Source organism: Mesoplodon densirostris, chromosome 3, assembly GCF_025265405.1.
Source record: "Mesoplodon densirostris isolate mMesDen1 chromosome 3, mMesDen1 primary haplotype, whole genome shotgun sequence".
NCBI lineage: Eukaryota > Metazoa > Chordata > Mammalia > Artiodactyla > Ziphiidae > Mesoplodon > Mesoplodon densirostris.
In genome coordinates, this window is record NC_082663.1 from 125,564,031 (window position 1) to 125,578,049 (window position 14,019).

Consider the following 14,019-nt stretch of genomic DNA (forward strand, 5'->3'; position numbering starts at 1 on the left):
ACATTTTTACTCTTAATTTTTCCAAAGGCCCAAAAAGAACTATTAGATACCGAACTGGACCTTCACAAGAGGCTATCCTCAGGAGAAGACACAACAGAGTTACGGAAAAAACTCAGTCAGTTACAGGTTGAGGTGAGACTTAAGAGGAGTTACCCACTACATTTAACATCTCAAAAAATAGTTTTCCTAGATTTAGTCTGATAATGTGTTATATTCTGCTTTTTGTTGTTATTCAGGCTGCACGATTAGGTATTTTACCTGTGGGTCGAGGAAAGACCATGTCCTCTCAAGGTCGAGGAAGAGGCCGAGGCCGTGGAGGAAGAGGAAGGGGTTCACTAAATCACATGGTGGTGGACCACCGGCCTAAAGCACTAACAGTTGGGGGATTCATTGAGGAGGAGAAAGATGACTTACTTCAGCATTTTTCAGTAAGTTTTTAAAGTAATCAGTGCCAACTCTAAAAGCATTGTATTTAGCATTTCCTTGCTGCCTTCTGTATAAATGTCAAATGTTTTATAGGTTAGAAAATTAAGTTGTAAAATAATGGGTATTAGCAAATTCCTATTAATATATTTGAAGGTCAAGAAGCAGCTCATGCTGTATTCCATAATACTTAACATAAATGCATTTGTAGCAACAAGTTATTCGAAAGCTATATTTGATTTTTGCTTTAGGGTTTATTACATGGTTTACCAGGTGTTTATAATCAATAAGTGAAAATAGTCTGTGTTGGAGACGAAATCCAAAGGAAGAATTTGTTAGGAGAAGAGTCATGTTTAGTTATATTCTGTATACAGTGGTGACCACTTAGTTTTAGACAAATCTGCAAATAGATATTTGCCACAGGTGAATGTTTTTATTACTTTGCACATAAACAGTGTATTCTCTTTCTAACCACTCATTATTAATTCATTCAGTAAATATTTTTTGAGTGTTATTTGTGCTAGAGCATTTTCATACATGATCTCATGTAACCTTAAATAACTGTATAAAGTGCAGGTAGAAACCCATGTGTACAGATCAGAAAACTAAAGCTTAAAAAAGTCACCCAAGATCATACAGTTAATAAGTGGCAGGACCAAGGTAAAAGTACACAATTGACTGTTAACATCCAGGATGCCTATTCCTCAAACAACTTTTCTGAGAGAAAACATTTTCAGCCCTATTAAGTGTTAAAGATGGTGAGAGAAATCTTAAAGAGCAAGACTTCACTTCATAGTTTCTTATAAGTTTGATGCTCATTAATCCTGTTTCACCCTAGCTATTAGAGAATGGTGGGTTGTTATAAGATGTCCAGATTTGAGAGCCACCTGAGCTGCAGTCTGTTTACTCTTGAGCCAGTTTTTTCACTAGCCTGACTGTTATTTTCTTTTTTTGTAAAGTGGGAGATTGTCTTTAAGTGACTTCTTTGAGGAGTAAAGAAGATAATGTATGGAGGAGCATTGTACATGGGCTGGGTGTTCTTCTGGAGGCTGGGTGAATGTTGATTTTTGTCTCTCAGTGTTGAGTATATAACATTTGAATCTCCTTGCCAAAACTTGGGCATGGGCATTTAGACCCACTGCCAGCTCTGGTGAGGTGCATTAGATAATAATGTATAATAATATAAAGCAGAATTTTTATAAATTTGGCTCTGGAGAAAGTTTTAGTTACCAAAAGTAGGTAATTTTGTTAGGTAGGAAGCTGCATGCTCTACCCTGAGGGTTATATATAAAACTTTAAGTTTTATTCCAGAAGTCATGCTCAAATGGCTCTCTTTCCTTCTCATAAGTAGAGTCATTCTAGAGTATCTAATAATAACCAACTTTTTTTTTTTTTTTTTTTTGCGGTACGCGGGCCTCTCACTGTTGTGGCCTCTCCCGTTGCGGAGCACAGGCTCCAGACGCGCAGGCTCAGCGGCCATGGCTCACGGGCCCAGCCGCTCCACGGCATGTGGGATCTTCCCGGACCGGGGCATGAACCCGCATCCCCTGCATCGGCAGGTGGACTCTCAACCACTGCGCCACCAGGGAAGCCCCAATAACCAACTTTTATATACATGTATTTGTTAAGTCTGAAATACGGCACTTGGTTTGCGGAAAGGGGCATGTCCAGGCATTTGGGGAAGGAGCAAACAAAGCCAAGGCTGGTAAGGCAGCTTCAAGAATGAGACACTACCATTGTTTCGATGGTGTTTTGTAGTTTGTTTTTTGTTTTGATAGGGTGCTATCAGACAGTCTTGACTGCTAGAAACACACTTACACTAGTAACAGATACTTGGGCAGTATAGTATGCTTTCTTTGAAAAAAATACAGAAATACATATGCCTAAGACATTATTGAAAGTAGATTTAGCAAACATAGGGTAACTCTTCTTCAAGGTCTTTTATAATCCCACAAAGGCTAAAGTAAAATGTATATTTTCACTATTCTTTTACTGTCCTTAATGATTGTGAAAGGATCATGGATCAACCATATCTGTATGAAAAGGTGATGGATGGGTGTTAGTGAAGCTGTTCTAAACTGTGAGGACCTAATTCTAGAGTCCTTCAGTTTATTCTTTTTTTTTTTTTTTTTTTTTTTTGCGGTACGCCGGGCCTCTCACTGTTGTGGCCTCTCCCGTTGTGGAGCACAGGCTCCGGACGCGCAGGCTCAGCGGCCATGGCTCACGGGCCCAGCCGCTCCACGGCATGTGGGATCTTCCCAGACCGGGGCTCGAACCTGTGTCTCCTGCATCGGCAGGTGGACTCTAAACCACTCCGCCACCAGGGAAGCCCTCTTCAGTTTATTCTTGTATTCATTAATCCAGCAGTCCCCAACCTTTTTAGCACCAGGGGCTGGTTTCATGGAAGACAGTTTTTCCGCAGACCAGAGGGGAGGGGGGAATGGTTTCAGGATGATTCAAGCACATTACATTTATTGTGCACTTAATTTCTATTATTATTACATTGTAATATATAATGAAATAATTATACAGTTCACCGTAATGCAGAATCAGTGGGAGCCCTGAGCTTGTTTTCATGTGCCACTCACCGATAGGGTTTTGATGTGAGTCTGCAAGCAGTTGATTTATTATGGTCTCTGTGCAGTCAGACCTCTCTGCTAATGATAATCTGTATTTGTAGCCGCTCCCCAGCGCTAGCATCACCACCTCAGCTCCACTGCAGATCATCAGGCATTAGATTCTCACAAGGAGCGTGCAACCTAGATCCCTCACATACGCAGTTCGCAGTAGGGTTCATGCTCCTGTGAGAATCTAATGCCGCTGCTGATCTGACAGGAGGCAGAGCTCAGGTGGCAATGCAAGCAATGGGGAGTGGCTGTAAATACAGATGAAGCCTCACTTGCTCACCTGCCACTCACCTCCTGCTGTGTGGCCTGGGGGTTGAGGACCCCTGCATTAATCCACTTTTAAGAATTTATCATACAGAAATTATACAAACGATTCTGCAAACTGTAAGTGTGCTCAGTGTAGCACTCTCTATGATAGTGAAAATGAGAACTATCTAAACGCTCAACAGTACTTTGCTGCAATTAGAAACATGTTTTTAAAGAATAATGACGTAAGAAAATTCTCAGGATTGTCTTTTAGGTTAAGGAAAGGTGGGATAGGAGAGTATACATAACCGTGGAGTGGAACTGCTTTAAATTGTTAGTTCTGGGTGGGAGAATTCAAGTTAGTTTTTTTTTTTTTTTTCCCTTCTAGGCTCTTCTCTGTTTTCTGTGCTTTCCAAAGGAACATATCTTATTTTTAAAATCAGACTTTTTAACTTCACATTCATTTTTAAGATGAAGCACCAGCATTTTTATACTGTATATGTTAAAACCAAATTTGAGGATATGTGTTAATCTTGGGTTTATATCCCAGATATGTACATGAAAAATATGAGTAAATTTAAAAATTGTTGACCTTTAAGCAGCATGGGTTTGAACTGTGCTGGTCCACTTGTACACAGGTTTTTTCAATAATAAGGCTGGCAGTAAGTTATTACTAAGATTTTTGACCGTGTGGAGGGTTAGCACCCCTAATCCCTGTGTTGTTCAAGGGTCAACTATATACACAAATTTAAAACCCAGAAAATGTTTATATACAATGGAAGTTATCTATAACAACATAAAACATGTATAATAATATATAAATATTTTAATAGTATATATCACTAGTCAGACTTTTTCTAGTAAAGAACCAGATAGTAAACATGTTAGGCTTTTGCAGACTTCGTACAGTCTCTGTCACATTTTCTCCTTTTCCTCCTCTCTCTAAACCTGTCGTTCCCTCTTCCTCTTCCTTCTTCTTTTTCCTTTTCTTCTTTTAATAATTTTTTATAAATTTAAAAATAATTCATAGCTCACAGGCCACCAAAAACAAGGTGCTGGGCCATGTTTGGCCTGAAGTTTGTAGTTTGCAGACCCCTGGTATATATTATTGTATTACTTTATATATTAAATATTTAAGTTAAAAAATAGGAAATATGGGACTTCCCTGGTGGCAGAGTGGTTGGGACTCCACGCTCCAAATGCAGAGGGCCCGGGTTCGATCCCTGGTCAGGGAACTAGATCCCACATGCATGTCGCAACTAAGAGCTCGCATGCCACAACTAAGGAGCCCACCTGCTGCAACTAAGGAGCTGGTGAGCCTCAACTAAGGAGCGTGTCTGCTGCAACTAAGACCCGGTGCAACCAAATAAATAAAAAATTTTTAAGGGAAATAATATCATGTAATATATAAATAGAATTTTGTATATTTTAAAGATAAAATCAGTGAGTCCCAAAAGAACTTTTTTAAAGAAAGAATCCTTATTTATATATCTTTCATTTGACAGAGTTAGGAGGGTATCAAAGACCTTCATGAAGAATTTCCTTTAAGTATTTTAATATTAAAGTTTAGGTAAAAGCTGAAAATTCTAAGTCATAGAGCCTTGCTTAAGGGCACAGATAGGATGAGAGCTTAGGGTGCTTTCCTTCACTCCTGGGTAAAGAGAGGTTCAGCTAATTTCAACAGGAAAGTTATTTATACTGAATGTTTGGAATACTTGAACTGTACTTCGGCATTATTTCAATAGTATGCATCGGGCCTCCCTGGTGGCGCAAGTGGTTGAGAGTCCGCCTGCCGATGCAGGGGATACGGGTTCGTGCCCCGGTCTGGGAGGATCCCATATGCCGCGGAGCGGCTGGGCCCGTGAGCCATGGCCGCTGAGCCTGCGCGTCCGGAGCCTGCGCGTCTGGAGCCTGTGCTCCGCAACGGGGGAGGCCACAACAGTGAGAGGCCCGCATACCGCAAAAAAAAAAAAATAAAATAAAAATAGTATGCATCATTTAACTACAAAGATTTTGAGCTATGGTAGTGTGGTTTAGAGTTGTACTCAGTAATAATAGAGTGGAAGTTGATTTTTTTATTTTATTCTTCCTGATAATGAAAATAGTAAATGCTTCTCAGGATGCATTTAGCTGCAAGTAACAGATAAATAACTTGGAAAATATGGATATTTATTTTCTTTTTTTTCAAGAAGTCTAAAGGTAGGGAGGTTTTAGGATTGATTATTTAAGAAACTCAGCTACACAGGTTCTTTTCATGTTTCTCCTCTACTATCCTAGTGTGCTGGCTTTCTTCCTTAGGTCTTTTTCTTCATGGTGTCAGTCAGGATGGCTAGTTAGGGTGTTTCCTGCTTTTTCACTGTTATGGACAATGTTATATACATCTTACTGGATTTGGCGTTTTTGAGTGAAATAATTTGTTATGTGGACAGTCCTGTGCACTGCAGGACCTTTAGCACCTCTGGCTCTCGCCTACTAAATACTAGTAAGTGCTCTTCAGTCAGCGTGACCACCAAAATGCGCTCTAGAGTAACATTATCATCTCCCACCGAGAACCATTGCCCTAGGTTAGTTCGTAGGAGCAAGATGGCTGGATCGAAGGCATGTGTATGTGTATTTAAAATTTTGGTACAGCTTGCCAGATAACCCTCCAGGAATGTTGTGCTAATTTAAACTTGTAGTGACATTGGATGAGAGCACCTGTTTGCCCATATTCTCAATAGCACTTAAGTTTTGTTTTTTCATCTTTGCCAGTCAGGGGATTGATGAATCATGACTGGCACAGATTTGGCATCAGTTTCTGATCTGGGAAAATGGCTGTGTAGGTGAATTTCTCTCTGCGTAACTTGTACCTCTAAGGTTCTACATGCTTCTAAGTTACTGCATATAATTTTTTATTGATGCTATGTAATTGATTTGCTCATATTCACACATATATTCATATATGTTAATATTTGATTTATTTTGGGGGGCAACACACATATACAGTCAAAAAGAAAAGTATGTACAATGAAAAGTAAGATTTCCTGGACTTCTCTGGCGGTCCAGTGGTTAAGACTCCATGCTTCCAATGCAGGGGGCACAGGTTTGATCCCTGGTCAGTAAGCTAAGATCCCGCATGTCGCGTGGTGTGGCCAAAAGAAAAAGAAAAGGAAAGAAAAATAAGATTTCTTTCTACCTCCAGTCATTCAGTTCCACTCCCCATAGGCAATTACTGTTAATTGTGCATATGGTGTTGCTTTGTTTTTAATGGCTGCATGGTGATTTATTGTATAGATGTACTGTACTAGATTTAATTAGTCCTGTATTGATGGACATCTAACTTTTCTCCAATATTTCATTATTTCAAGCCATGGTATAGATATGCGTGTGAGAGAATATATATGTGTGTATAGAAAAATTAGATATTTTGATAGGTATATGAGGCAAGTCCTAAATTTTTTGAAGTATTTTTAATTTAAAAAATTAATACATGCAAAGGGTTAAAATTTGGTTAATAAAAAGTAAAAATCTCACCTCTTAATCTTGGCCTGCTCTTACAAGGTAGTTATTATTCTTGGATATTTTTATAGAAAAAAATTACGAATATAAGAATACATATATTAAGTCTCTCATCAAAAAAATTTTACCGGGGCTTCCCTGGTGGTGCAGTGGTTGAGAATCTGCCTGCTAATGCAGGGGACACGGGTTTGAACCCTGGTCTGGGAAGATCCCACATGCCACGAAGCACCTAGGCCCGTGAGCCACAACTACTGAGCCTGTGCGTCTGGAGCCTGTGCCCCGCAACAAGAGAGGCCGCGATAGTGAAAGGCCCGCGCACCGCGATGAAGAGTGGCCCCTGCTTTCCGCAACTAGAGAAAGCCCTCACACAGAAACGAAGACCCAACACAGCCATAAATAAATAAATATATATATATATATATATATATATATATATATATATATATATATATATTTACCAAAATGGGATCATTTATAAATACAGAGGTGCATTCTAAACATTGCTTTTTTTAACATAAATATCTTGGCTAATTGGTATTTTCTTGAAATTATGAAGATAATACTCAACTTAAAATGTTTATTGAAACAAACTATACCAATAAGAAATGTATAGTTAAGTGATTTATCAGAAGGTACCATATTACCTGCCCCTCAGGTCAAGAAATAGAACATTCCCAGCACCCCAAAAGTCTCCTTCTGCCCCCTTCCAGTCACTATCTTCTCTCCTCCTCAGAAAAAGTCTAGCCTCACTTTATTATAATCACCTCCTTGCTTTCTTTATACAGTTGATTCTCATTATTCGTGGATACTGCATTGCACATTCACCTACCCACTAAAATTTATTACAGCCTCAAAATCAATACCTGAAGTGCTTCTGTGGTCATTTTCAGACATGTGCAGAACTGTGAAAAATTTGAGTTGACCAGTGCACAAGTTCCCAACGGAGGTCAAATGAGGTGATGTTCTGCCTTCTCGTCTCAGCTCTCATCTTGTAAACAAGTATTTTTTGCAGTCTATTTAGTGCCATATTTCTCTCATTTTTTTGTGCTTTTCATTGGTGATTTCACTGTTTAAAATGGCTTCCAAGTATAGTTCTGAAGTGCTGTGTAAGTGTTCAGTAAGGTAGTGATGTGCCTTATGGTGAAGATGTGTGTTAGAGATAAGCCTTGTTCAGGCATGAGTTGTCATGCTTTGGGCCATGAGTTCAATGTTAATGAATCAACAGTATATATTAAATAATGTCCTTCAACATAAAACAAGATTACATATTGATCAGTGGACAAAAATGTTTTGACCAGAGGCTCATAGGAACCTAACCCTCTCTTTCCCCTAGGAACAATGGTTCAGTGTTTGCTAATTCAGTGCTTGGGTGAACTTCATGTGACTACTGCAAATAACGAGAATCAACTGTATTTTTATCACCTAAATGTGTATTCCTAAATGTTATAGTATTATTTTGCCTATTTAAGAAAATTTATATGTATGGAACCACTGTATATTCTGTTGTGTCTACTTTTTTTTTTCTTAACATTCTGTTTGTGAGATTCATTCATGTTATTACATGTAACAGTAGTTTGCTATTTTTATTGCTGTATAATTTTCATTGTATATATATACCACAATTTATTTTTCCATTCTCCTATTGATAGGTATTTGGGTTATTTCCAGTTCATTTTTATGAACAGTGTTGCTATGAACATTGTTTTAAATGCCTTTTCATATATACATGTACATTTCTGTTGGATATACATGGACTTGTTGAGTGAACTGCATCAGTTTTATTTGTTTAGATTCCCACCAGTGGTGTGTGAGAGTTCCTGACTTGGTATTATTAGAATACATCTTTATTCTATTTATTAATCTTATTTGTTACAAGTTAGGTAGTGGGAGTTTTATATTCTTAGTTCCTGACTGCATACCAATTAAATTTCTCCTTCTTCCTTCAGTAATATATATGCAATACATCTAATGCCTTAAAATTTCTTTTGGAAGATAGAACTGCTACCCTCTTTGGAAAGCAACCCAGTTAATATAGGTTAAAATTTTTTATATTGCTTTTTCTTGCTAATAAAAGTAGTATGACTTTACTTAAAAATTCAGATAACAAAAGTCTAAGGACCTAATGTATAACATGGTGACCATAGTTGACAACACTGTATTATATAATTGAAATTTGCTAGGAGAGTAGAACTTAAATGTTCTAATAACCCCCCCCCCTACCCCCCCAAAAGGGTAATAAATACGTGAGGTATGCATGTGTTAACTCGATGGGGTATCCTTTCACAGTGTATCAAATCATCACATTGCACACTTTAAATATCTTACAGTTTTATTTGTCAGTTACACTTCAGTAAAGCTGGAAAGAATTTAAATAATATAGAAATGAACAAAATACTGAAGGAATCTCTATAATTGGGCTGTATGTTAAAGGATACAGTAAGGGCAAGGGATGTCTGTTACACAAATTACCTGTTTTTTCTTTCCCCAAGGTTTATTGAGATATAATTGAAATACAACATTGTATTATTTTAAGATGTGCAACATGATTCAGTATACATATGGCATTGTGATTACTAAAATAAGTTTAGTTAAAATCCATCACCACACATAGTTAAAAATTTTTTTTCCTTGTGATGAGAACTTTTAACGTCCACTCACTTAGTAACTACCTGATTTTGAAAAGATGGTAAATGTATATTTGGGTTAGGGCCATTTTGATATGTCATTTTAGTTTATCCCATGAGCCAAAATGTTTGGTGTCAGGTTATAAACATTTAACACCTACAAGGGATAATAGGAGTTCTTCCTTAAATCACAGGCTGTGATATCAGCAGAGACAGTAATTGTTGACTGGTATGCATCTGGCCTAATGTACATTCTTGCCATGCAGTGATCTGAGTGTTCTATGGAAATATTTTGCAAATGTTTCATGAAGTTTATCAATATTTTTCCTAGAAAAGCTAGGGTGAAACCCCAAATTTAAAAGAGCCCCTTCTATTACATATTTTAGGACTGAACCAAGAATTGGGGATATTCTACAACCCAGATCTGTTGATAGGAAAGCTGTAGGAATGATTAAGCTTTCACTTTCATGAAACTTTGGGTCTCTGTTCTTTTGTCTCTGTTGCTTTGTCCTTAAAATTAAACTTTTGGTTTCTCTTACTGAAATTTGCTGGGGAGGAAAAAAATGTTTAGACAGTAGTAACAAGAAATACAAGAAACTGCGTAGTTTTACCCTGAGATAGGATAGTAGGTGTTTAATGGGATGCGTAGATGAGCTGCAGAGTATTTCTCATTGTTATATAGCATTTCAGGAAAAGAAGTGGGAATAGTTTTAACAGATATAGATGGGGATATAAGAGATGTCATGAGATGAATAGATAATTTTTAAATTACTTATATTTGTAAGGTTTTACTCTAAATATGTAGATTATCAAAGCCAAAGGCCAGTAATCATATTAAGACAGTATTTGTTGTCCTCATCATGACTTTTCTAAGTAGAATGACTATATAATTTATCATCCAAACCAAGACAGATCTTAAAATTTATGTGACATCAACATTAATCATGGACTGTCCTGGGAAAACCAAACATGTGGTCTTCTAATTAAAAAGAACTTCACTTTTTCTAGCTCTCATTGGAGATTATTTGTAGATCCATTTTAACAGATTTTTTTCCCTCAAGTCATTAAACTTTTAATAGCACACAATTTGAAGAAATCATTAGTAAATGTGAGTACAAACTTTTGTGTTCTTCTAAAATCTATTTTAGCCTGCAAACCAAGGGTCAAAATTCAAAGACCGTCGGCTACAAATATCCTGGCACAAGGCCAAGGTGCCTTCTGTATCCACTGAGACTGAGGAAGAAGAAGTCAAGGAGGAGGTAAATTTAACGATTGAAAATAAGAGTTGAATTAGATTGTTTTCCAGTTATATGCTTTTCTTAACATTAAGTAATATAAATTTTAAAATAAATATTGAGTTTTTTCATGCATGTAATTAATTAAGACTAGTCTAGAAGTTTATTAACGAATCAGATTAGGTGCAGAAATAAAAAAGCTCTTTGGGGGGTTATTTTCTGGTGTAAGAGAGACTGTACTTTTTAAAATTTGCATTTATTTTGGCTTTATTGGGGCTCTGGATGTTTTTATTTTGGTAAATGAAGACGAATTAAGTGAACAAATTAAATTTTATCTGATTGTTCTAGTTTTCACTTATTCAAGTTCCATAAGTAATACATTTGAGTTTCTTATTTTCTTTCTACGTATAGTTAGTTAAAATGAGAGTGTAAAGAAGATGGACATAAGAGGGAAGAATAGCAAAACCAAGGACTTAAATAATACAAGTACTAACCAGCTTCTTAAAACATGAGAATTAGGGCTTCCCTGGTGGCGCAGTGGTTGAGAGTCTGCCTGCCGATGCAGGGGACACGGGTTCGTGCCCCGGTCCGGAAAGATCCCACATGCTGCGGAGCAGCTAGGCCCGTGAGCCATGGCCACTGAGCCTGCGCATCCGGAGCCTGTGCTCCGCAACGAGAGAGGCCACAACAGTGAGAGACCTGCGTACCGCAAAAAAAAAAAAAAAAAGAGAATTAATATTGCTTTTTTACTGCAGTATTTCTAATTAGTTTATTAAAATGGACACTTAGGCAGCATTGCAAGTTATTCCTCATTCATCGTAATTTTGGTTTTAAAAGATAGCGAGCATTTATGCCTGATCAAGAGTCTTCCTGACCAAGTAGGTAATTTTACATAACAAAAGCAGAAACATTTCCCTTGTTTAAAAAAGAAAGAAAAGAAAAATCTTGGTATTTAGGGAAAGTTTGTAGATACTTTTACTTTGTGTAAGATTTTAGATTTTTATGTAAGATTTGGAGTGTCAGTGTCATAGGGAAGGTATTATATTCGTCCCTGACAATCGGATATTAGAGGAAAAGTTTAGACGTTCAAATGGTTATTTATTTTCCTCACTTTTAAGATAATAGAATAAAATTAATTTTATCAAAAAACATGTTTCATAGATATCCTCCTCCCCCCACTAAATGTTCATATGTTATTTACTTTATTTTTCTGATGATATTAGAATGGAAATCTTCTCCTATTAAACTAGCAAGATTAGCAGGGGAGAAGAATATCTATCTATATTTTTATTTTTTTATTTTTTTTAATGTTTTGGGGGTTTTTTGCCCCAAAAGATACTTTGCGTCACTTGTAAATCCAGCCTGGGCTTTGTATACTAGTCTGTTTGTCCTTTGGCCTAAAAAGCACTTGACTTAACTTTCTTGTGCCACTGAGCAGATTTTACCCTCTCTTTTCTTCAGGAAACAGAAACGTCAGATTTGTTTTTGCATGATGACGACGATGAGGATGAAGATGAATATGAGTCTCGTTCATGGCGAAGATGAAATCTGATGCGAGCTGTATAATTTTTAGGAATATTGTTTAGAAGAACAACTTTTAAAAATTATTTAAAGAAGTCAATGAGCCAAAAAAATTGTTTTTGTTTTTATTTTCAACACAGTAGGTTTAAGGACAGCAAGTTTGCTATTTAATTACATCTCATAACTGTTCATAATATTAAAGCACCAAAGGCCTAGTGACTTTTACACAGTTGTGAAGATCCACAGGAATGACTTGGATAATCTCTAGAGCCTTATTTTTCCACACCACTTGTTTTTGTTGCTATTGGTGTTGGATTGTGTTGTAAATGACAGGGTGTTCAGAAATTTTATTTTGGATTATAATCTGCTGGTAAAGTTTCATTACATGTAAAAATCGCCTGGAATCTCTTATCTCTTAGCTATTATGGATGGGTTGTCAGATAGTAGGAGATATTTGTAATTAAAATACCCTTTTGCTTTCAAGAGTTGTCTTGGAAGAAAAGTAAATTTAATTTTATTGAGGAGGAGCCCAATTTGTATTCAATCTGAATTTCGGGGGGATTTAATATGCAGCAGTAAGTAATATTTTAGTGTAAATCGTAACTGTTCTTCAATGCTATAAGGCAATGGTAGCTAGCTCTGTGGGATTTCCATTCTGTCATCATTTTAACTCTCCTGGACTTCTGCCACTGATTTTTAGTTTGCTTTGAAATTACTGAGCACGGGTTCAGTTGGTCCTTTTTTTTCCCTTTCTTTTTTTTAACATTCTCAGAATATAAAAGGCTTTCACCTGTTGCCCCTTTCTCGTCCCCATTTTCTTTCTCCTGCCTTTTTATTAATAGTCTGACTTACCCATTATTGAGATAAGTGATTCTTTTGGGCCACCAAAAGTCAGTCCCCAATAAAAAGTTTAAACCAGCACCTTGATAAACAAGTGATTTTTTTTTTTTTTTCGGTACACGGGCCTCTCACTGTTGTGGCCCCTCCCGTTGTGGAGCACAGGCTCCGGACGCGCAGGCTCAGCGGCCATGGCTCATGGGCCCAGCCGCTCTGCGGCACGTGGGATCTTCCCGGACCGGGGCACGAGCCCGTGTCCCCTGCATTGGCAGGCGGACTCTCAACTGCTGCGCCACCAGGGAAGCCCAACAAGTGATATTTTGATGAGAATAATGGAAGGATTTGTGGGGAGAGAGAGTCACCAGCTTTTTTTTTTTTTTAAAGCTTCACTTTAGTTAATAGTTATGCAGAAGGGTTTGAAAGTGTGTGAAATTCTTTCCCTAAATTTAAACCATGATGGTGAGGTGACTGGGAATAGGTTGGGGGTGGGATGGGGTAGGGGGATGGGTATGCTAGTAATAAATCGGAGTCATAACTTGACTTTGTTCAGATGACCTTATATTTTCATAATTTTGTAGCTTGTTGCTATCCATGAACATAGGCATCCTTCAGTAGACGGTTTCCTTCACTGTGTGCATTTTTACTGTACACTGTACAGAGTATCTTTTAAGTAAAATATATCTGTAAATTTATGTCCTTGTGTTCTGAATGTTAGATGGAAAAGCAGAGGAGCAACACTACACTGTATTGACCCCTGGGGAAATAAAATGATTAATGTACATAGGATGTTACTTTTTCAAGGATATACACAACTATGTTTTTATAGTACGTGTGGTGTGAAAATTTGAAACCTCCTGTTGGCTTCAGAAGGTTCTTGGTGATCACTATGTCAAGGATTTTGTTTCCTGAGGTGAAGACTGTTTCTCAAAATAGAAACTATTCACTAAGAAATTTAAAACCATCAGGACTCTAGATTTACTTGGCTACAAGAAGTTAAATCCCATGTTC

General features: G+C 37.3%; 1 protein-coding gene across 5 annotated transcripts in view; it reads left to right on the plus strand.

The window, feature by feature from the left end:
* The window catches only part of RBM27 (RNA binding motif protein 27), a 65,992-nt gene extending 52,513 nt beyond the window's left edge, over positions 1 to 13,479 (plus strand). For all 5 annotated transcript variants that reach the window (XM_060093577.1, XM_060093579.1, XM_060093578.1 and 2 more), the window contains 4 exons: positions 28 to 132; positions 237 to 428; positions 10,567 to 10,677; positions 12,115 to 13,479. In XM_060093577.1, coding sequence (XP_059949560.1) covers positions 28 to 132; positions 237 to 428; positions 10,567 to 10,677; positions 12,115 to 12,198 — 492 coding nt within the window. In that variant the 3' untranslated portion in view covers positions 12,199 to 13,479. The remainder of the gene's footprint in view (positions 1 to 27; positions 133 to 236; positions 429 to 10,566; positions 10,678 to 12,114) is intronic.
* Positions 13,480 to 14,019: the final 540 nt, after the last annotated feature.